This window comes from Accipiter gentilis, chromosome W, assembly GCF_929443795.1.
Source record: "Accipiter gentilis chromosome W, bAccGen1.1, whole genome shotgun sequence".
In the NCBI taxonomy this organism is placed as follows: domain Eukaryota; kingdom Metazoa; phylum Chordata; class Aves; order Accipitriformes; family Accipitridae; genus Astur; species Astur gentilis.
Window position 1 is genome coordinate 29,169,843 of NC_064918.1, and position 24,350 is coordinate 29,194,192.

At 45.9% G+C, this 24,350-nt stretch overlaps 2 protein-coding genes across 2 annotated transcripts in view; one reads left to right on the forward strand and one right to left on the reverse strand.

Annotated features, from left to right (window-relative positions):
* LOC126035452 (uncharacterized) overlaps nt 1-24,350 on the reverse strand; it is a 293,141-nt gene that overhangs the window by 189,979 nt on the left and 78,812 nt on the right. The gene's annotated exons all lie outside the window — the stretch shown is intronic.
* Nucleotides 17,839-24,350, forward strand: part of LOC126035433 (microtubule-associated protein 1B-like) — a 102,147-nt gene continuing 95,635 nt past the window's right edge. Inside the window, exons 1-2 of the mRNA XM_049793975.1 lie at nt 17,839-18,057; nt 22,940-23,041. Coding sequence (XP_049649932.1) covers nt 17,877-18,057; nt 22,940-23,041 — 283 coding nt within the window. The 5' untranslated portion in view covers nt 17,839-17,876. The remainder of the gene's footprint in view (nt 18,058-22,939; nt 23,042-24,350) is intronic.

Sequence of the window (24,350 nt, forward strand, 5' to 3'; positions counted from 1 at the left end):
TGTTGTAGTGTGCTCAAGACAACATGAGAATGGCCCTTTGTAAAATAATTAGTTTTAAATCCTACAGAACTAGCAGAGCTAGGCAACCTCTGCAAAGTATTTTAAGGCAGGTCTTAAAGCTACATGAGAATATCATGTAAAATATCTACTTGCTGTTGGGTCCCCAGAAGCAGCTTTAGATGATTCAGCCTGGGAGAAAAACCAAAAAAACGCCTTTTGCTCTGGAGCACCTCCATGTGCTTTTGCCACCCAAGTAGCTAGGATACAGTAGCGTGTGACCGAGAGCTCATAGATATTTATCTCCTTTGTGCCTGCAGTGAGTTACAAGACTAACACCTGACATACAAGACAGCTGATGATCTTCCAATGGGGCCACTAATAGGGCATGCTGCAAGGGTTTCAAGCAGCTTGTGTCCAGGCTGAATGTAGGCTGTATGGTGGCCAACACCACCTTGCAGGAACTCTCAGCTTCCAGCCACCCCCAAAATTAAGCAGATGATAGGGTAAATGTAGCCATTCAAAACCCATGGCTTGATTCATCTCCCTCTTAAGTTGTGTGAGCTCTAAAACTGGCTGGAAAGGAAGCATATGTTGAGCCTCTGCACAGCAGTGCTCCTCAGGCTGGTGTGATAGGAGAGAAATTATATTTTGTTCTTAGAAGCCAAATATAATTCTGTAACTTGTAGTCCTTTGAGAAGAATTAAAAACCAACAGAACTCACTGCCTTAAACCCAAGATATCGTAGAATCATAGAATCATTTAGGTTGGAAAAGACCTTTAAGATCATCAAGTCCAACCGTTAACCTAGCACTGCCAAGTCCACCACTAAAACATGTCCCTAATTACGATGTTTGGTTCCCACACATATTGTCTATGAAAGCGAAGATCCCCTAGAAGTATCCTGAAAAGTAATGAGCTGTAAGTATCAATACCAGAATTAATACTAGCCATGCTTTGTATTTCCTCTGCACTTACTTTGGAGAGGATTGCAAAATACCTTAGTTTCAAGCACTGTTTAGATATTATTCCATACCCAATTATCTTTTGGCACTTACAAGTATTTTACTTCTTCCAATAATTTTGAAGAATAAAAGGTATTTTGATGGCTTACATCTTCACATCTCCCTCCACACCTATTTAGTTTCCTGGTACCTCAAATCGAATTAAAAAATTATGAATAGCTCCAAATTCTATCATCCTACCTTAAGTCCCTTTAGATTAAGTTCATCAGAACTAACAGCCATATATCCCATATCAACAGACCATTATTCTCTCTCTTGTTCAGAAGGGTTATAAACTGCTCAAAGGAAACTCAAAACTACTGCCTGATGCTGTTTTACACTCTCCATTAGTTTTGTTGATGATGATGTTTTAATTATACATCCAGCTTTGCAGTACAATGGATATCATTGCAGTCAATGTCTTTATTATCATTTATCACTGGTTTTTAAGTGTCATCCCAATTAGCAAACAGGATCTAATTACTTAATACTGTTCTATTTTCTCTCCAACACTGGAGAAGAAATAATTTTATTTTCATGTAAAACTATGTGTTTTTCATACCAATTTTCAGGATAAATTTATTCAAAATCATTCATTTCTAATTCGTCTTTTTTAATAGTCTAGAGGAAATTCCTTTTTTTTCCCCTGTTTCATTCTCAGTAAAGTCAAATAAAGTATTTTTCCACTTTCCTCCTTTTTTTACTTCTAACTTCCTTTTCCACTGAACAAAAAGGGGGAAATTACTCTGAAAAAAAAAATTAAACTTTTTCCATTAGAAACTAAAGCAAAATGTTACATGGTGTTATTTTTATCTCACTTCAAGAGAGAAAGTTGAATGTGAGAGAAAATGTTATTTTTAAAAGCAATAGCATTGCTTTCCTCACTTTTTAAAAAAATATTTAACTCCCCCTTTTCTATGGGGAAAGTGGGAGGAGTGGGAAACAGCAGAAATACTGAATGAAATGGATATTTCGCCACAAGGAAATAAAAACTTTCTTGCTTTTGCTGTTTAAAAAATAGCCATTAAAATTGAAATAATATAATTTAAAATGCTTGAAATGAATGTCAGCCAAGTAATTTTTATTTAGCATGTAGTTAAACATAAAGCTTGCCATCTTAAAAAGTAAAGTAATATTTCCCTTCTTAAAATGTCTTTCCCTGAGTCTGAGTCCCTCACTGCTCACTCAGGTACAGTGCTCTCATGCCCCTGACTTTTGCTATATCACTGCTGCAGAAGCTCCTCCAGCAGTGCCAGCTTGAGGATGCTTCTGTTAGGGATGAGGATGCCTCCCTGTCTAAAAAAATGGGGGAAGGCAAGAGCAGTTGTCTCTATGAACCACACGTCCTGGTTCTTCCAGGGACATGCAGAGCTCCTGACTAATCAGGTCATGGCCAGTGGCTGCAGAATGACACATCTGCTCTGCTGAGGTCAGGGCAACGTGCTGACTGTCCCTCCATGCCTGCGCTGCTGCTGCATGCTCTGCTGAGTTGCTGTAAAGGAGCAACACAAGGAGGTGACTCTGGGAGGTAAAGGCTGAATCATGTGGGGATCATGGAGCTGCTGACTGCAGGAAATGAGGAGTGTAGGGTCATGTATGAGGGAGCGGGAGTATTGAGAGTGATGATAGGTCACACTGGGAAGACATCAGGTGAGGTACAAAATGTTATGGGTATTATTTGCTATAATATTGGTGGCATATTCTTGACTTCATCATGCATCAGGAAACACTTTTTCATTGTGAGGGTGATCAAGCACCGCACAGGTTGCCCAGAGAGGTTGTGGAGTCTCCCTCCTTGGAGATATTCAAAAGCCATCTGGACATGGTCCTGGGCAACCGGCTCTAGGTGGCCCTGCTTGAGCAGGGGGGTTGGACCAGATGACCTCCAGAGGTCCCTTCCAACCTCAGACATTCTGTGATTCTCTGATTTATGGTGTAGGCTGGCAAAGCTTCATCTCTGAAATATATTATGTCTTATTGCCTCTCCTTATGAAAACCTACCCACTTCATGAACCCAGTTCATGACTCATTGTGCAGTCTTCAGATTAACATTTCACTCAGTGAAGACAGACTATTGTTTTGGGTTTGTGTGGTGGGATTTTGGTAGCGGGGGAGGGGCCACAGGGGTGGCTCCTGTGAGAAGCTGCTAGAAGCTTCCCTGGCTCCAAGTCAGACCCGCCTCTGGCCAAAGGCAACCCAATCAGCGATGGTGGTAGTGCCTCTGGGATAACATACTTAGGAGGGGAAACCTGCAGCAGGGGAGGAGAGTGGAATGTGAGAGAAACACCTATGCAGTTACATAGGTCAGTGAAGAAGAAGGGGGAGGAGGTGCACCAGAGGAGGTGATTACCCTGCAGCCCGTGGTGAGACAGCAGGCTGTCCCCCTGCAGCCCATGGAGGTGAATGGTGGAACAGATGCCCACCTGAAGCCCGTGGAGGACCTGTTGCATTAAAGCGTAACGTTTGTCAGAGGGGCTGGGGGTGGCTAAGTTTAAATTATGAGTGATGTCCAATTCAGTGCTATAAATCCGGTCACGTTCAATATGTTGAACTATCATGATGATGGATGCACTAATAGCATACTGCACTCTCAGCTTAGCTGCATTCAACACACTAGAATTACCAGACGTAGGGAGTTTGGTCGTGTTAACGAACTATCACAGCTAGATTAATGAGCAGCACAGTTTATTAAAGCAACATTACGGGTTCTTTTGGATTGCTGGTGATAAATACACTGTCTGCAAAGCACGTGCAAATAATTATACAGTTGACTACAAGCACACTAAATTATGGAAAAAAACCCTAGAGATTTCCAAGTTTCCCGGGGAAGCACTCGGTATAACCAAGTGTTCAAATCTTACCCAATAGGCATCCCTATGGGGAGGAAGAGAGGTTCAGCCCGTCGACTGATCCCAGCAGTCAGCGATGTCCTCCCAATTTGTCTATGATGGTGTCTTCCCTAGCATTCCTCCTCTCTTAAGCCCTTTTATATTTTCTTATTTTTAGGTGGAGCTTGAGTGACTCTAGTCATACATACCTTTACTATGATTGGTGTAAAATCTCCTCGCTTTACTTTTAAAGGTATATATGCTAGAAAAAATTTAGAGCGCATGCTCAGTGAGGGGTGGTCGCAGCTTGGAGGCAGGTAGCTTTTGGGATGGAGGTGTGTTTTAGTATTGTAATGAGATTATAATGAGCAAAGTTCACCCAGAGAACATGATTTAGCGTGTCACTACTCCAGAACTGGGCACTTATGATATAAATCAGAAGTAAGACAGTAGTGTTGACAGAACCCCCATTGTTTCACCTCCTTGCTTCAGTGGATTCAATGCAGGGACCTTCCATTCTTGTTCCAGTAGTTCCAGTTCCCCATCCCTGCAGTGATATCACAGAGCCTGGCCAGGGTGTCTCCACTCTGCTCCACCCTCCTCCGTGTTGCTTCTCAGAGTCAGCATACCAAGCTCCCCTGGTGTTGCTAACATCTAAGGCTACAGGTTATGTTGCTTAGGGAATTATTATGGAACAGATTTCTTGTATATCCACTGCATTCCACCCTGGAGGTTTACCTTCCCTTAAGAGGGGGACATATCAATAAGTCACCTCCAGCAATCATTCCACAGCACCCCATGCTGGAGGAGTTGGATGCCCCCAAAGGTGGCCATGACTCCATGGGGAAGCCTGCATTGGAGCAGTCTGTGACTGAAGATCGGCCCGCAGAAAGGACCCATGCTGAAGAAGTTCATGAAGGACTGCAGCCCATGGGAAGGACTCACATAGAAGTTTGTAAAGGACTGTCTCTATGGGAGGGACTCCACACTGGAGCAGGTGTCATGGTTTAACCCCAGCCAGCAACTAAGCACCGCGCGGCCACTCACTCCCTCCCTGCCCACCCAATGGGATGGGGGAGAAAATCGGGAAAAATAAAACCCATGGGTTGAGATAAGAACAGTTTAATAGAACAGAAAAGAAGAAACTAATAATGATAATGATAACACTAATAAAATGACAACAGCAATAATGAAAGGATTGGAATGTACAAATGATGCACAGTGCAATTGCTCACCACCCACCAATCGACACCCAGCTAGTCCCCGAGCCATGATTCCCTGCCCCCACTTCCCAGTTCCTATACTAGATGAGACGTCCCATGGTATGGAATACACCGTTGGCCAGTTTGGGTCAGGTGCCCTGGCTCTGTCCTGTGCCAACTTCTTGTGCCTCTCCAGCTTTCTCGCTGGCTGGGCTTGAGAAGCTGAGAAATCCTTGGCTTTAGTCTAAACACTACTTAGCAACAACTGAAAACATCAGTGTTATCAACATTCTTCTCATACTGAACTCAAAACATAGCACTGTACCAGCTACTAGGAAGACAGTTAACTCTATCCCAGCTGAAACCAGGACAGTATCCACCCCTTGTTCTATACCATTGACATCATGCTCAGTTCCCATACCTTTAGTTACATCCTGATCAATCATCACCAGCTTTTCTATCCCTTTGAGACATATGAACAATGATATATATATATATGTATACACACACAGAGATATCATTCCTTTAGTTCATGGGTTATGTTCATAAAACATCTGTTGAGTTCAATTAGTTTCCGACTCTGGGCTCCATCTGTCATACCAGTCTGTCTGGGCAGGAGGAATGGTGCAAAGTCCTCTCAGTCGGTAGAGCAGAATTGGGCTTCAGTGCAGTGTGACGAGCAGGTGACATTTCACGCAGCAGGAGGATGGTGTGCACCGTTGGATTGTTGCATGCTGGAGTCAGTTCTGGTTCCATCACTACTGCGTTTTGCTCAGTTTTATCACAGTTCTTTCTTCCTTGATCTAAGTGATTCTTACTATAGTACTATGGATATAGCATATAGCAATTATAGTAATGATAACATACAGTAGCAGGGTTATATAGCAACTAATATCATACAGTTTAATTCTGGCTATTTTCACCTAAAATCAAATCCCCTTGAGGCACACATCAGACTTCTCCATCTTTTCGCATCACCCACCAAGTGGACCCAGGCCCTTGAGCAAAAGCAATCCCACGAACGGGTTTACCTTTGCCTGAGGCAGGAGTAACCCAGACTGTTTTCCCTAACATATTTTTTATGTGCACTACAGGGACTTTATCGCCTTCTACAGCATGTAAAATTTCTGACTGGGCAGGGCCACTGCGATTGGCAGATCCTCTGGTGTTGCCTAAACAGGTGGTGTTTGCTAAATGTGCGTCTCAAAGTTTGAAAGTTCCGCCCCCGTTGCTTTCAATGTAGCTTTTAACAGTCCATTGTATCGCTCAATTTTCCCAGAGGCTGGTGCATGATAGGGGATATGATACACCCACTCAATGCCATGCTCTTTGGCCCAGGGGTCTATCTTTAGATTCCTAAGAAATGGATCTCCCGTGCAGGTCTCTTGACCTTACTTTCTTTTATGGCAAAACTGGCTGTCAGAAGGATTTGAATTATTTTCTTGAAAACTTCTGTGTTGCTCCATACTGTAGCATTCGCTACATATCAAGGTGCCACGATTAGATCACTGGTCGGCCCGGACCAGGGAAAGAGACAGATAACACACACAGTATGAGCACCAACTTCCGCCTTTTATTGCGCGGTCAATTCCTTTTATACTAACAAGGGTAGGTTGGATTACAGATACGTCATAGGGCTGCGACTATCCCTCCATCTTTCCGTGGCATCGCGAGATCTTCCGAACACCATTCCCTACATCTCCCCCTCCCTATGACTAGCTAGCTTCTATGGTTATGAACAGTTCTACACAAAGAAATAACTGTGTAAAGTACTATGAGCATAAGAATATTTCTACAACTAAGTTGAAACACTGTATCTTAAACACACATAAATGTCCCATTTACCTTGCAGAGCAATGAGCTCCTTTACAGAGAATTCACACAAGGGGTAAATGGAAAGTTACGGCTAGGAAAGAATTACTTCTATTACTTTATAAAGTTTATCATTGGTATGCTGATGTTAAGGCTTATTGTCTGGGGCATCCAGATTCCCGGCTGTGAGCGATTTTGACTGTTCTGTTGACACTTGTTCGTACACAATATTTTCAGCTCCGTCTCTGACGACCGGATCCCATAAGGACATGTATTGATGGGCTCTGAGAGGGATGTCATCCGGATACACATCGGGCCCCCCAATTGGTTTTACATTCACTACCAGAAAATTGTAGCGGATACCCAAGGTGTCACAAGCCAGGAAAGGATGACAGCGATCTGTAAGGAAAAAACACTCAAACACTACGAGGTTAAGGCAGGATGAACCATACAACTAGGGACCCATTTCAGTAGCCCTTCAGGCGTCTGTACACAGGCATACCCTCGCCCAAGACAACACAGCTCAAACGGCCCATCCCATTGGCATGTCTGAGGGTCACGCACGCAGACCAGCGGGTAGGGACCTTTCTCTTCCATGCTCGTAAAATGTCGTTGCGTCGCTGTCTGTTCCAGGCCCCCTCGAACTGTCTGATTTAATGAAGTTAGCGCAGTTAACAGAAGACGCTGTGTACGGAGAACAGGCGTGTTATCCTGTAACCAGAAGGGCTCCTCCTGCTCCCCCTCCCTAAGCCAATCGAGCAGGGTCTTTAAGGTTCGATGTGCTCGTTCTACAATGGCCTGGCTGGTGCTATTATAAGGGATGCCATTTTTACTTAACAAGCTGAACAAGGTAAAATTATTACGATAGCTAAAATCACAATAACTACAATGCCCATAATTCTTTGAGCCAACTCGTTACTCCTAATGACCCAGACCATGAGGACTATGAGGAAGATGAACCATCCATACATTCTTGTGCCATCTTGCTCCGCGAACTCAGCCCAGCAATCGGTAGGTGCCAGCTTTCGTGGGCGTCCCCACAGAGGCAATGATGGCCTCACCGTACACCAGCCCTATGCTCTTTGGAAAATCCTGGTATTTATACATTTTCAGAGGAACGGGTTTTAGCACACGTGGCCAGCGGGTGCCAAAAGTCCGCCTCGGTTGCAATCTATGACACATGTGCTCGCTGGCCAGGCGCGCTGCACGAGTCATAGCCATCTTGTCTATTGGTTCATGGGCTTCACGATACAGTTGCGATGCACAGAGAATCTTGACCTGTTATGTTAGCCAAGGTGACCTACATGTTAGTTTTTGACTGAGGTGGTATTCATATTGCCACATCATCTATGCTGCTCCAGATGATGATGGTCATGCAAATTCAACAGGAGTCCATCGTGGGCCTGTATCTGTGGAAACACAATCAACCTCGTTCCCAGGTTATTAATGGAAATAGACCTTACCCCTAATTTTGGCTTTAACTAACTTTTACATTTACCCCACACTGTCTTCCCGTAATCACACTATGTTTAATCAAATTATGCTTAACACACTTTTTACCTAAAGCAAGTTCTATATACAATAAGGCACGCTGTTCTAAAAACCTCTCTGAAGGACTCAATGTCCGCTAGTCCTCTAAAGTGTAATACTCTATTAGTCAGAATCTGTCGGATCAGTGGCTCCCATGCCGCTGCAACCCAGTGGTCAGCTCTGTCATTTCCTGTTTCTCATCTGCACAGTGCGCTCATACCCAAGAGTTCTACCAGAGGGGCCATATCATCATTAGTGATACCGCAAAGATTGCACACCCACTGGATATCTCCCACAAGCTTCTGGACATCATGCAACGTTGAAATTTCTCATGTTATTTGAACCTTCTGAGGTTTAACATTGCTTGCATCTACGTGCCACCCCAAATACTTCCAAGGTGCTGCCTTTTGCACCTTTTCAGGAGTGATTATTACTCCACGATGGCTTAAGATGTCCTGCAATTGAGTTAAAATTTCATCCTGTGGCAAGTTCCTTCCTGCTATCAAAATGTCATCCATATAATGATAAATAATTGACTGAGGAAACTGCTTTCTTACAGGCTCTAATGCCCAGGCCACATACTCCTGACACATCGTGGGGGAACTGCGCGTTCATAGCGGTAACATGACCCAATGGTATCTCTTATAGGGCTCTGCCTTGTTAATCGATGGTACCGAAAAGGCGACTGTTCAGCGTCATCTGGGTGCAAGGGAATGGTGAAAAAACAATCCTTTAGATCTATAATTAACAAATCCCATTCTTCTGGAAGCATAACTGGAGACGGCAAACCCGGCTGCAGGGCTCCCATACTGTGCATCACCACATTCACAGCTCTAAGGTCATGTAACAGTCTCCATTTCCCACTTTTCTTGGGAATGGTAAATACTGGTGTATTCCATGGACTAGTAGAAGGAACAACATGTCCCGCTCTCAATTGGTCCTCAACTAACTCTTGTATTTTTAGCAGCCTTTCAGAATTTAGCAGCTACTGATCAATCCAAACAGGCTCATCTGTTTTCCAGCTAATTTTCAGGATTGGCTGCCCCTCAGTGACCGCTCCTAAAAAGGATGGGTCACTAACATTGCCTTCATTTGGCTCAGTAAATCACAGCCTATGAGGCCAAACAATTCAGTTGGGGTAGTCATGATATACGGACGCGTCGTAACGTGTTCAGCGTCAGGGAACACAAATGGGTAATGGGTAGCTGACGTATTAAAGTGGCTTGTGTGCCCCCTATCCCTGCAATGCCAAAATTTGGATTGATCACTGGCCATGATGGAGGACAAATGCATCGTGAAATAATCGTAACATCAGCACCTGTATCAAATGTCATTGGTTTCTTGATGACAACTCCGTCAGGCCCTTCCAATTGCACTACCTTTTCTGGTTTACCTCTTGTTGTGTCCATGCAAAGTATACCTGCGGTTTCCCTGTGGAGCCGAATCCACCATCTCCATGTTGTACTTCACCTGGGTTCGGAACACACGACCTGAATGGAACTAATTGTGCTATTCTGGTACCTTTAGGAATAGAAACAGGAGGGATTAAAACATGAATCATAATTTTCACAGTCCCACAATGATCTGCATCAATAAGCCCTGGGACTACCAAAATTCCTTTTAGAGCTGTTGAAGATCGCCCCATTAAAAATGCACTAAGCCCAAACCCCAATGGTCCCTTTATGTTGAATGTGTACTGCAGTTTCCACGTCCACTCCGGAGCTTCCTGCAGTGGCAGATCTGGTAGTTGCAAGGCTGCCTGAAGGCTGGCAGCCCAAACCCCTTGCATTTGTGTCAGCGCGCGAGGGGCCTTCGCGCTCGGTGTAAAGTTTCCCTTCTTCCTGCATTCTTGGGTGGTATGGTTAACTTTCTTACAACTGTTGCATCGTCTTTTTGTTAGCAGAAACTCTACATTGGCTTTTGATGTGTCCAAGTTTACCACAATTAAAACACTTGACCGAGGGTTTCTTACTGGCTTTATCAATAAGCCGATTCCATACTGACTCACAGCAGTCCTTAATTTCTCAAGGACTTTCCAGTGAAATGCCTCCCATCCTTTTTGTATAACAACGGGGAATGCTTGGATCATAGTCCCTTCCACAAGGGCATTTTTTATTACTCCCCTCTAATGCCTCTCCCTCTCGTCTGCAGCGGCTACTGCAAGTGACTCCGCGTCTGTCGCGAGCGCAGTTGGTTTCACCGTCTGTGGTTCCGAGAGGCGGGATGGATTAAACGGCGGTGGCGCGGAAGGATCTGTCCGGGGGACGGCCGCGGCTGGAGGCGGACATTCCATGGCCGGCTGACACACGCCGCTGCAAGTGGGCGGAGGGGAGGGCGGAAAGGGAGGGAAGGGGGCGGTGGAGGAAGTGCCGGAGGGGGGTGTAGATGACGGCTCAGCAGGCATAGGCTCAGGCAAAGGCTCAGGAGGCTCAGTCCGCTCTCCCGGCAAGGGCGCCTGATTTCCCCTGCGGGGGGTGGGTGGGGTGGGGTGGTGTGTTTCCTCCTCTGCCACAGTCTCCAACTCCCGCTGCCTCCCCGTTATCACCTCCGCGGGTGGCCGTTCCTTCCATGGATACTGCGGAGGGGGCACATCCGGCCCCGCTGGTGCCGTCCCTACAGGAAAAACTTCCGTCTCTGCCGTACCGTCCGCGTCCATGCCCTCAGTCAGAGATGGACCACTGTGAACCCCGCTCCACGGCCGCCCACCCCGTTCGAGTCTGACTCACTGTCCCTGGGGGCACTATCTCCCGCTGTTCCTGAGGCGGTGCCTCATCTGCAAACAAAGCAGCTCGCACCGACAACCAGCACGCCCCAGCCTCCCGTCCTTCCACGACCACCTTCTCCACCTTTCCCCAACTTTGCAATTGTTCAGCAGTTCCGCACTCGCCCGCGAGCGCAGATTGGAGCAAAGACTCCCGAATCTCTCCCCGCTTTGGGGGGCTTAAAACTTCTCTAGGAGATCCAATGCCTCCCCGGCGCAACATCCATTGGATGCATTCGCCCGTGGGGCCCTTCCTAATCGTTCCGCGGGCACCCACCTCATCAGCCAATACCTTCAATACCTTAATCACTTGCGCAAGTTCCATCGTCACCTGTGCGACCGATCACGTCGGGGTCACCACTATGAAGCGTTAGCTACATATCAAGGTGCCACGATTAGATCACCGGTCGGCCCGGACCAGGGAAAGAGACAGATAACACACACAGTGTGAGCGCCAACTTCCGCCTTTTATTGTGCAGTTAATTCCTTTTATACTAACAAGGGCAGGCAGGATTACAGATACATCACAGGACTGCGACTAACCCTCCATCTTTCCGTGGCATCGCGAGATTTTCCGAACACCGTTCCCTACACCACGCGATGATGTCATCAATGTATTGCAGGTGTTCTGGAGCTTCACCTTTTTCCAGTGCAGTCTGGATTAGTCCATGGCAAATGGTGGGGCTGTGTTTCCACCCCTGGGGCAATCGATTCCAAGTGTACTGGACACCCCTCCAAGTAAAGGCAAATTGTGGACGACGCTCTGCTGCCAGAGGGATTGAGAAAAATGCATTAGCAATGTCAGTTGTGGCATACCACTTGGCTGCCTTTGACTCTAGTTCGTATTGAAGTTCTAGCATAGCTGGAACGGCAGCACTCAGTGGTGGCGTAACTTCATTCAGGCCATGATAGTCAACTGTTAGTCTCCACTCCCCATTAGACTTTTGCACTGGCCATACAGGACTATTAAAGTGTGAGCGAGTTTTGCTCATCACTCCTTGGCTCTCCCGTTGGCGAATCAACTTGTGGATGGGAATCAGACAGTCTCGGTTGGTGCGATATTGCCACCGGTGCACCGTCGTGGTAGCAATTGGCACTTGTTGTTCTTCAACCTTCAGCAACCCCACAATCGAAGGGTCTTGAGAGAGACCAGGCAGGGTAGACAGCTGTTCAGTTCCCTCCGTCTCCAAGGCAGCTATACCAAAAGCCCATCAATACCCCTTTGGGTCCTTGAAATACCCCCTCCTGAGATAGTCTATGCCAAGGATACACGGAGCCTCTGGACCAGTCCCAATGGGGTCTTTCTGCCATTCATTCCCAGTTAGGCTTACTTCAGCTTCCAATACAGTTAACTCTTGGGATCCCCCTTTCACACCAGAAATACAAATGGGTTCTGCCCCTTTATAACTTGATGGCATTAGAGTGCACTGTACACCGGTGTCTACTAGAGCCTTATACTCCTGTGGGTCTGACGTGCCAGGCCATCAAATCCACACAGTCCAATAGACCCGGTTATCCCTTTCCTCCACCTGGCTGGAGGCAGGGCCCCTCTAATTCTGGTCAGAGAATCCAGTATTCACTTCTCGTAAAATTGGCTCAGAAGTCCCTTCAAGAGGATCGGCAATAAGATCAGCCCTTCTACTCTGTTTGGAAACTGGAGTGGCATTTTTCCTGGTAGAATCCCCTTTTATGGTGGTTTTTCCTCACAGCTCACGTACCCGTGCATCTAGGACCGAGGTAGGTTTTCCGTCCCATTTCCTCATATCCTCTCCATGATCACATAGGTAAAACCACAGGGCACCTCACGGTGTGTACCTTCTATATTCTCTCTCTTGGGCAGAAGAATGCTCACTCCTAATAGCTGAGACATTGGTCCTTACAATTGGGGAGTAGGACATATCCTTTTTGATTTGTTGGACATCCTGGGACAGCTTCTCCACAGCTGAAATGCAGGCTTGTAGGGAGGAGGAGAGATTTATTTTGTATTGATGGAGTTGGTGAGCCACTTCATCCACTGTTGGTGCCTCTTCGTCTTTCCAGGTCATTATTGCCAATGTGTTGGCATAGGACAATGGTGCACTCCGTACAAACTTCTGCCACATGGGTTGTGTGCATTGGGCTTTGCCTGGATCTTTGGGTAATTGTGGGTTGTCCGGATCATGATGAATCGTCTCTAGCACAGCTAATTCCCTCAGATATTGGACACCTTTTTCCATGGTGGTCCACTTGCTTGATTGACATATAACATCTTCCTTGAAGGGGTACCTTTCCTTCACACTTGACAGGAGTCGCCTCCAGAGGCTGATGGCTTTTGTCCCTTTTCCAACTGCCTTGTCAATGCCACCTTCCCTGGCAAGCGATCCCAGCTGCTTGGCTTTCCTACCTTCTAATTCCAAGCTATTAGCCCCATTGTCCCAGCATCAGAGGAGCCAGGTGATAATGTGCTCACCTATACGGCGGCCAAAATCTTTTTGCATATCCCACAGCTCACTCAAGGATAGGGACCGGGTTATTACCTCTGGTTCTGCCTCTTCCTCCTGTTCCTGTGATGACCCTGGTTCTCCTTCATCCTTTGCTAAGCCAACTGATTGTTTTGTATATTTCTTTTTCTGTACGGGGGCAACTGATACTGGTGCAGATTGGTCCACTGGTTCAGTTGCAGTATCGCTCGCCGGGTATTGGATAACCGCAGTGTCTGTCGCCAATGTTTGGGTAGCAGCAGTGCTTGTCGCTGGGGCTGGAGGGACCACAGTGCCCATTGCCAAGGTTTGGGTAGCTGCCGTGCTCTTTGCCGCAGCTGGAGGAGCTGCAGTGCCTGTTGTTGAGGTTTGGGTAGCCAGAGTTCTCATCACCGTGGCCGGAGGGGTCACGGTGCCTGTCGCCAAGGTCTGGGCGCCTGCAATGCTCGTTGCCGGGCCTGGAGGGGCCGCAGCGCCCATTGCCGAGGTTTGGGTGGCCGCGGTGCTCATGGTTTTGTAGTTGGATCCAGAAACTTTCTCTTCCCCATGAGGGTACTGAGTGGTGTCGAACAGGGCTCGATAGGCATGGGCCAGGCCCCAGCACGTTGCAGCAATTTGTATCTCTCTGGAGTTGCCAGGGAGACAGCATACCTTCTCCAAATATTTTACTAGTTCTCCCTGATTCTGCACTTGTTCAGGGGTGAATTTCCAAAACATTGGAGGTAGCCACTGTTCTAGGTACTTGCCCATACTACCCCACACACCCTGCCACTCATAATTATCCAGCCTCCCGGCACATCTCTGGGTGATCTTCTTAAATAGCTGTTTAACCTTAAACGAGAGCTGAACCACATTCTGAAGTATGCTAATTCCTAGCAGTAGGGCTAGGACCGTGCTGGTTTCAACACCCCAAGAGTATTCACATTTTTCAAAATTCTCAAACGCCATTGTAACTGGACTGAAGGAGAAAGGAGAGGGGAAGAAAGGTACCCCACCCATAGACTGGTTTTCCAAGGAGGAAAGGTAAATGGTATAATTATTATTAGTTTCCCACAGATGCCTCCCGCAGTATAAAAGTGACAATGCTGAGTGCAAATACCTGATTAATCCCACAGCCGATGACTTTATCATACCATAAACCAGTGTTACACAACATATCAAACCTTAATCCACCTGCCACAGATGATAAACAGCAGAAGAGGAACTACATAACAGCAAGCATGGTGATACATAGCAGAACTTTAAAAACCAGAGCAACAACTCTAAGAACACATACATCAACATAGTGACCAGCGACTATTAGACCAATATAATGAATGCTTGTAACAAGTTTGTTTTAACAAGCTCTGGTCAGGTTTGTCGTTATCTCAACCCTTCGTGCCCCACGTTGGGCGCCAAAATGGACTGTCGTGGTTTAACCCCAGCCAGCAACTAAGCACTACGCAGCTGCTCGCTCACTTCCCTGCCCACCCAGTGGGATGGGGGAGAAAATCGGGAAAAAGAAGCAGAACCCGTGGGTTGAGATAAGAACGGTTTAATAGAATAGAAAAGAAGAAACTAATAATGATAATGATAACACTAATAAAATGACAACAGCAATAATGAAAGGATTGGAATGTACAAATGATGCACAGTGCAATTGCTCACCACCCACCGATTGACACCCAGCTAGTCCCTGAGCCGCGATTCCTTGCCCCCACTCCCCAGTTCCTGTACTAGATGGGACGTCCCACGGTATGGAATACACCGTTGGCCAGTTTGGGTCAGGTGCCCTGGCTCTGTCCTGTGCCAACTTCTTGTGCCCCTCCAGCTTTCTCGCTGGCTGGGCGTGAGAAGGTGAGAAATCCTTGACTTTAGACTAAACACTACTTAGCAACAACTGAAAACATGAGTGTTATCAACATTGTTCGCATACTGAACTCAAAACAGCACTGTACCATCTACTAGGAAGACAGTTAACTCTATCCCAGCTGAAACCAGGACATGTGCTTGCGAGGCAAGTAATTGTTTTACTTTTATGTCCGGGAACCACTACCAGTCTATTCTGCAACCAGTTAGCAAGTCCCCTTGGAAAGCTACTTCCACACTCCAGAGACCAGATGCTTTTGTTGGTGATTGAAATAAAGGCATATTATAAAGCCACGTACTGCAGTGAGGGAAGCCAGAAGCTGCCTACCTCCAGTGGGCACCATGTGGCAAGTCTTGAGGATATCTATAATCACAATACAGACTATTAGGATGGGGGTCATATAGGACATGGCCACAGAGGAGTGGACATTTCTAGGTAGACATCTACACTATCTCATGGAAACTGCTGGGCTCAACAAAGAAACACCAAAGTTATAGCTGGGCTCATACAAATGGGGGCACCCGAAGAGCAACACTGTACCCATGAATACCTTCCCAACTTTAGAACTGCTACCAGTTCTTCTGCATCTATGCCATTGCATTTGTTCTATTAGCTGTGTCAGCTCTAGTTAAGAATGAGCACCACTGCTCTTTATTGCTGTGTCATCTCAGCCACCTGATCTGGCTGTAAAAATGCTTGTCTTCAGTCTATAACCTTCAGTGTAATGGCAGCTCAGAAAAATATTCTACTTTGGATGCACCATCCAAACACATCACACTATATTAGTCAAGGCTCTCAATGCTGTATTTATGCAGAGAAATTATTCATATTAAAAACACTAGGTGCTATAGGCAGATATAACATTATATAACATTAACTAGCACCTACAACAATGGGGTTTCAATCTTTGTGGGTTGCTCTAGGCAAATAAGACATGTTAATTAGAATGAGTGCAGTGTGCCCTGAAACAAAGTACATATTCTAAGAAAACAGGACTGATGTATTGGTTCATCCAGGCAAGTACTCTGTGTTTCAGAGGAGCAGGTAGGGAATTTGAGCAGTCAGTACTGGAAGGAGCTGCACACAGAGGAAGTGTCTTCTCAGTCAGGGACCAGAAGTTATCTTAAAAACCAGGCTATAAAAGTTTATATCCTTTCCTAGGTCACAGTGAGATTTCTTCCACATCACTTTAGCCATATAAACAAGATACTTAGTGTAAATCAGTGCCTGGCTTCTGTCAGTAAAGAGGAACACCTTAGGCTGACTTATCTCAGACTGCTCTATCCCATTTTAGGGGAGGATAAAATACTTTTAGGAGGTGATTGAATTTCTCTCTTGAGTGGGTCTCAGTATCAGGGAGCAGATATCTAAATTTTATGTGGTAATCAAGAGGAATCAAGCCTTTGTTTTGGTAATTGTAGATGTTTTCTGATACCATTGCTCCCTGGAATTGCTTGAGCCCAGTCAAAATTAGTTACCCAAAGCCCTTTGAACTTCTAGAGCCTTCAGAATATGGGTTTTAGCAGCTTGTCAAGAAACAGTGCTTTTCTGGGGTAAGTCATATATCCATGGGCCTTGAATATGTGCAGAAAACCTGTTTGAAGTATCTTAAGTGAACTGTTTTCAAACAAAAAAAAAAAAAGGTAACAAGAATATTTAGATTGCCAGTTGGGAGGGGGGGAAATATGGCTCAAATTTTGCTGCAGTGCTACAGTGAGATGCAGGAGACTGGACTCTCGGCCTTGGAGTGTGCAGCTGTGGAGCTGCTTTTTTCATCCAGCATCAGGGTGCAGCTGGAGCCCTGATGCTGGCTTTCCCAGATGAACTCACCAGGTCTGCCAGGGCATCACCTGCAGCTCCTCATGGCATGGACACCATGCTTCAAGACTGAGACCCTGGGAGGGCCTCGGGGAGCAGGAGATGGCCAGGCCAGCAGGGTGAGGCCCTGGGGGAACAAGGGATATGGGATGACCAAACCAGCAGGGTAAGACAACAGGAGGGCACAGGGAAAGGGTGTGTGTGTGAGGGACGTGGGACCTGTGCCAGCTGGGGCAGCACGGGCAGAGGGGTCACGCGGCGGACTGGGGCACACCCCGAGGCCGCCATCGCGGTGGCCCCTCGGGGCATTGTTCACACCCCGCGTCCTTCCTGCTTCCGGGGGCCGCCGCGGGGAGAATTTGCCGCAGATGACATCAGCTGTGGATGCTGGAAAAGTGGCGGTGGGGGGATGCGCCGGCTCCCCCCCCTTTTTCTTCTTCTCCTCCTCCTCCTCCTCGTCATCCTCCTCCTCCTCCTCGCCAGGTCCCTGCCCTACACCGTCTCCGTATAAAAGCGCCGCCGCCTCCCCACCCACCTTCACTCCCTGCCTCCTGCGGAGCCGCTGCCGAGCTGCCCTTTTCCCCCCGGAGCCGCGGGGCGGAGCGGGGCGCCCGCGATGGCCACCGTGGTGGTGGTGGAAGTGGGCTCGGAGCCCTCCTGTAGCATCCCCAACCCCACCTCCCTCTCGCCCAGCCTCTCTCACCGCTTCCTGGACAGCAAATTTTACCTGCTGGTGGTCATCGGCGAGCTGGTGACCGAGGAGCACCTGCGGCGGGCTATCGCCAACATCGAGCGAGGTGAGGCGGCGGGGAGCGGGGCCGCCGCAGGCAGCGCCGCAGCCCCCCGTAGCCCCCCCCCCCCCCCCCCCCCCCCGACACATGAGCTGCGAAGTCGTGGTCTCCGGTTTCTTCTTTTTATTTCACGAGGGGCTCGTCGTCCGGTCTGCGCGCACGCCCCTCCCACCCCACCGGACTCGGAGCCCCTCTGTCGGGTGCGAGCGCCGGGGAGCCGCCCGCGGCGGTCAGCGGCTGTGGGCCGGGCTCCGTGCGGCGTCCGGCGGCGGCTCCCTGCTGCCGCCCGCACAAAGATCCGCAGTCGGCTCGGCGCGTACCGCGCCCCGCTGTCCATCCCCAGGAGCGTCTGCCCCGCCGCTAGCAGCGGGCGAAGGGGCAAGTCCCATCCTCACCATTGTTGGGGCGGAGGGGCTGCGGCAGAAGCCGAGCGCTGTCGAGCCTGTCTGCCCAGAAACAGCGGCGGGTGGGCGTGGCGCGGTCCGCACTGCGGTCCCTATGGCAGCCCGGAGCGGACAAAGGGTGTCCGCGCCGCCGAAAAAAAAACGGCGTCTGGGGCTGGGGCGGCCGGGCTGCCGGGCGGCTGTTCGGCATTTCCCTCGGTTCTCCTTCAAACCCCTGTCCCCCACCGCGAAACCAAACCAGAGGGATTCGGGGAGTTTTCCTTCTCGGTGACAAAGACTCCCTGAGCAGGAATGCAGCTGTGCCTATTGTGTCTAACTTTCGGCAACAAGACTTTTCTCTTGGCTGGAGAATTTTTCAGGACCTAAGCTTTATATGCACATATATATTTCAATAAAGAAAAATATACGGGTAATAAGGCTAATACCTGAGTGCTCAGCCTCATTATTGTCCAGCTACGGGATGCTATGACTCACTGTTTATTTGTCCTTTTCTTAAGACAGCAATACAGGAAGGTATCGCAAGTGAAATGACAGTTTTATAAGTTCTCGATGTGGTTTCTGATGCAATAGATTGCAGTGTACATGGAGAAGGGAAAAAAGCTCTGTTGCCATAATAGTGGTATGAAGCACAAAGAAAATTATTGCTGGACCCTATAGTTTGTTAAACTCAATTGATACATGATTTTGTAACATATTTTTATTCTGGGCTGGTGAAAGCAGAAATATCAGAAACTTGCCATTGTTAGAAGGGAGAAAGAGACCTTGGAAAGGGGAACTGGTAGCAGCCTTGCCATGTAGGTGTGGTTCAGCAGTCCAGCTAGGGCTTAATTTGTCTCTATTGTTGTTTTCTCAACTATTGTTGCTTTAGTTGGCCATTTCTCTTGATTCTTTTTTCATGACTGTTTGTGATAAAGGGCTGCCTCGTCACAGCTAATCAGCTTCACCATGACCTGTTCATCATTTTTGCTACCATTGTCTCCTAGGGAGAACTACTGAGGCAGATGCTTTGTCATTCAAAGCCTCTTCAGCATTGCATTTTCCTAATGGTATCTAATTTTTGGTTGTGTCAGAAATAAATTGGCTGCATTTAATTCAATTATTAAAATGTATAGAGCAAATGGATAAAACTTATGCCCTTAAGACATTTGATGTCATCCTTCCTCTGAAGAAATGCTCTTCAGTCTCTTCTTGAAGCTTCTATTGTACAGTTGCTGCTGCGTAGCTCTGTTGCTGCTACCTCTTGCCACTAAGCATAACACCCACTTACAGTTTTAGATGTTCAGAAGGGATGCTTTGGCCTTTTTATTCATCATTTTGGATTAGAGGTCACCTCACTGCTCCTAGTGTCGGACAGTCTGACTGGGATTTTGCCTGCCAGGAAAAAGCCTTGATCAAATTTTGAGGTGTATTGTTCTGGACGAGTACACTGGGAGTCTGAAGCTCTATCTGTGTGAGGCAAATATGGGCTTAATTAATCTCTCATAGGAAAGTATGCTGTAGTCTGGAAAAAATGGCTTCTTCCAACTTTTATTCTAAACAGATCCTTAAATGCGTTTAGGGTTCTTGATAACTCTGCCTCGCTGTCTTCTCTGGTACATCTCCTAAGTACCATCACTGAAAAGTGTGGATTCATGCACTGAACTACAGCACAATGTGTCAAAGAAAACATCTGCTGATAACACATCAGTGGCATGATGCTATGCAACCTGGTGGAATGCAGAGTCATTTCTTAATATATCATGAAGAGGGAATGGTGTGGCAAGCTGCATTTTCAATAATTACATTTAGGATGTCACTTTGCTAAGGAGCAATCCTCCAACCCACCGTCCACCAAAAAAGAAGGTGGGATCAAAGAGAAAGCTTCAAGATTTTTCCACTGATTTGGCAGATGCCACTGGGTGTGCCCTGTCTGCTGTCTGATAAGTCCTGTGTCTAGTGGCACTGCACTCCTAAGCCTGCAGAAAGAAATAGGTCCAGTTCAGTCATACTTCCAGTAGTTACTTCCATGCTGTTAATGATATACATCATTGGATTGACCTTGAATTTTAGTTCCAGAATTACCTCCATTCTACCCAAACCTGATTTGGTTATATAATATATATAATACATTATACTACATTATAATGTATATGAACAATTTTTGCATCCAGAATGCTGAATCACGCAGCTGCAGATTTGGAATATTCTATTCAAATCCCAAATTCAGCTTCTAGGACTACTGTGTGCATGGTATGTCTAGGCTTTTTTTTTTTTTTTTGGGGGGGGGGTGTATTTATTTCACATCGAGTCCTGTATTTTGGACATTTCCTGGCTTAGCAGTCTGACTATGCCTAATCAGAATCTTATCCCTACTGCAAATTTGGATTCACAACAGAAGCAGCTAGGGATGGATGGTGGACAGATCCTATCACTAGCAGCATTGCTGAATCATAGTTCATATTGCTTAATTGACCTCCAGAAAGTTTTGTAGTTTCCCCACACAAGCTTGCTGTCAGAGGCCAGCGAGCTGTTTATCTTCTAGCTTCTTGAAGTCCAGCACTCATTCGTTCAATGTACTTCAGCTTTGTGATCAATGTCAGCTTACTAGTCATAGTTTTCATATGCACTGTACATGTGTGGTCTTATATCATGTTTACTTTCTTGCTCTCAAATATTCCAACACCTGGAAAACATTAAAGTCTGTTGAGCTGTATTTGTCTGCCAAAACTACGCTCCAAAAATGTACCATATGGCCAAGAGATTTTTGAGAAATGAAAATAAGGAGACTTACAGAAGAGACTCACTGATTATGCCTCTGAACAATGATGCATAATTCAGGAAGTGGAGGTGGCTGGTTATAGTTCAGTTATTTTTCTCCTGAGTGGTTATGAAACACACAGGTGATACTGTATTTCCAAATTTATTTAGTTTCTAATGGCAGCTACTTAATAGCTGGTAGCATATCCCAGTAAGAAGCATGCTCCTACCTTGACTGGGATGCTGACAAGGAAAAGCACTGGATGAATTCTCCCTGAAGAGGCTTCAGGCTCTTGAAATGCAGGTGTTCATATTTGCATGGAGAACCTACCCAGAGCTGCAATGGGAGACCGGCAGCACAGATCTGGTTTCTCTGCTCTTCCCCCTCTTTCTCCTCCTCATCCTTCAGCCCTACAACATGGTTTCTGCCAGCACAAGGCTTGACATTTCTGCTGCCTTGAAAGAGAATAAAGCATGAGAGAGGCAGCGTTGACAGTAAAGTTCACAGCCTGAAATCCTGACAGTTACCAGCAGAAGTGTTAGTGCTAGTCTCATGGTAAGGGCTTGGCCACACACCTCTTCAGGCATCTCCTGCACCCCAAAGGTACCAAACCCCAAAGTGATTTAACTCAACAATTTCATGCAAAGACATGGTCAGGCATGTGGAGAGGGGCCACTAGACACTTCCTCACCTGCAGTCCCTTCTGTGTTTGCCAGCTAATTTGTGTAAGTCTAATGACATTCCTTTAGGAAAAAAAACAAAAATCACTATAATGTTGGTGTTCAAAATCGCAGCATTGCCTGGACTTACCAGTAATGCAACTGCCTGCTCATTATTTTCAAAACAAAACAAGAAAACTATAGAAAAATCTTAAAACATGTCCTCCTGTTAATTTGTTGTGGGTTTTTGTGTTATTGTGTTGGTTTTTTTTTAATTTAGTCATCAAAATCTTATGGTAGGAAACTATAAATTTGTCTTTTGGCTGCAGTGATTTTTTTTTTCCTGGTCAAATTTTGATCCTTAAAAATATATTTTGGAATAATATTTTATGATCATATATGTGTCAAGTGTCTCACTTTCGAAGTAGCTGGAGGGAAAAACAGTAGGGAATAGAGATGTGATGTTTATTTTTTAAAAGAAAAAAGATCAAGCATAGCATTTTAAAATATCAAAATTAGAATTTTGATATTTCATAAATAAAAGATCACTTACATTTTAATTTAAAATATGGGATGCTTCAAAGCTTTTGAATGAAGAAGTCAGCAATTTAATAATTTGTATTTAAATATTAATTTGCAACATGCTAGGTGATGCTGTCTTTTTGTTTTTCTCGGGAGGACAAATACAATGGTCTTGCAATAGGGCTAACGTACCCCCTGAGTGATTCACTCTTTTCAGTTTTATAAATCAGTGTATTGCTATTTTAAAGTCAATTCTGCGACAAAAATAACTTGTCATAATGTGGCTACTAGGATGTGGGAACCAGCAGTCCTAAAGCAGGGGCCTTAAAGGATTGTTACCTTTTGGAAGGGCAGATTTCCTCTTGCTTGTGACTGATCCCTATCCAGAGTGCTTCTTCTGAGCACTCAGCACTTTGCAAAGGATAGCTGTGTGGTGTGAAAGGAAGAGAGGCTGGTTTTGGAATTTAGAAATATGCAAATAACATGAATGTAAATGGAGAAATAATAAATTAAAACTTCCAGTGATCATATATCAAGCTAGATGTGTTTTGCATTTTGAATTTTAGGAGTCCGATCATGGGACACAAACTTGATTGAATGCAACTTGGATCAAGAACTGAAACTTTTTGTGTCTCGCCATTCAGCTCGATTCTCTCCTGACATTCGAGGTGAGTTTTTGGAAGTGTTTGACAAAGTTTTGTTTTGTATGTTTTTTTAAGAGCAGAATTAATAAATACACTCAGGTATTGGATGGCCCACTTTCATATGATGAATACTTTTTTCTTTCTTTTAAAATATGGCTTGAAAAATATAGTATGTTTTAACTTTCTGACAACAGGAAATGTCTGAAAATTTAAAATTATCAGCCTTTTAGGTTAGCTTCATGTATCTCACCATGATTACTTTGGCAGTGGATGTTAGTTTTAGGGCCCCATTAAAGTTAAGTGAAACTCACTTTTTGACTGAACAGTTTGTTCATGTAGCACCAATCTAGTAGTCCTGGAGACTGAAGCTGTTCCTCACTGTGGTAGGTAGAGCACATACAGAAAATAACCCCCAAAAAGTTAGCTCCACAGTTTGATAGAGCCAGAAATCATCTCACAGCTGTTGTATGAGTGTGGCTCAAGCCCCATGTTTGTCCCCAAAGGGCATGGACTTTCCTCTTCATTGGTATGAAAAAGCTGAGGGGTGGAGAGTCTACCTTGAATCACAGGAACTTTCTTTGGCTTGTATGAAGAAATTAGAATTTTACAAGGCTCATGATACTAAATCTTCTCTTCTACTGCCTTTTCTTCAAGCCTGTGCTTCCTTTAGATGATTCATAAAATAAATAAAAAATCCAACAATTTTGTGAAGTGTTGTCGTGGTTTCAGCCCAGCCAGTAACAAAGGACGATGCAGCCTCTCACTCATTCCTCCTGCCCCCCTCCGGTGGGATAGGGAGGAGATGGAGGAGAGAAAAGAAAAAAAACCTGGAACCTCGAGGGTTGAGGTAAAGGCAGTTTACTGGGACAACACACAAAAAAAGGTTACAACAACAACGGTACTAATGAAAGAGTATACAAAAAGAGCGATGCACAGTGCAACTGCTCACCACCCAGAACTCGACACTCTGCCACTTCCCCCACCGAAAGTCAAGAGCACCCCCTAGCCCACTCCTCATTTATATACTGAGCATGATGTCACATGGTATGGAATAGCTTCATGGCTAGTTCAGATCAGCTGCCCCGGATATGCCTCCCCCCCCCCCACCTCCCAGGTTCCTGTAAAAAAATTAACTCTATCTCAGCTGAACCTAGGACATTATCCACTCCTTATTTTATACCATCTACATCATGCCCAGATCTTACATTTTTCCAATCAACCACTACCACTTTCCTTGTCTTATATGTATATATGGACACACACACACAAATAATGATCCCTTAGTCGATGGGCTATCCCTCTAATGTGTCCATCAATTTTATTTAGTCCATGA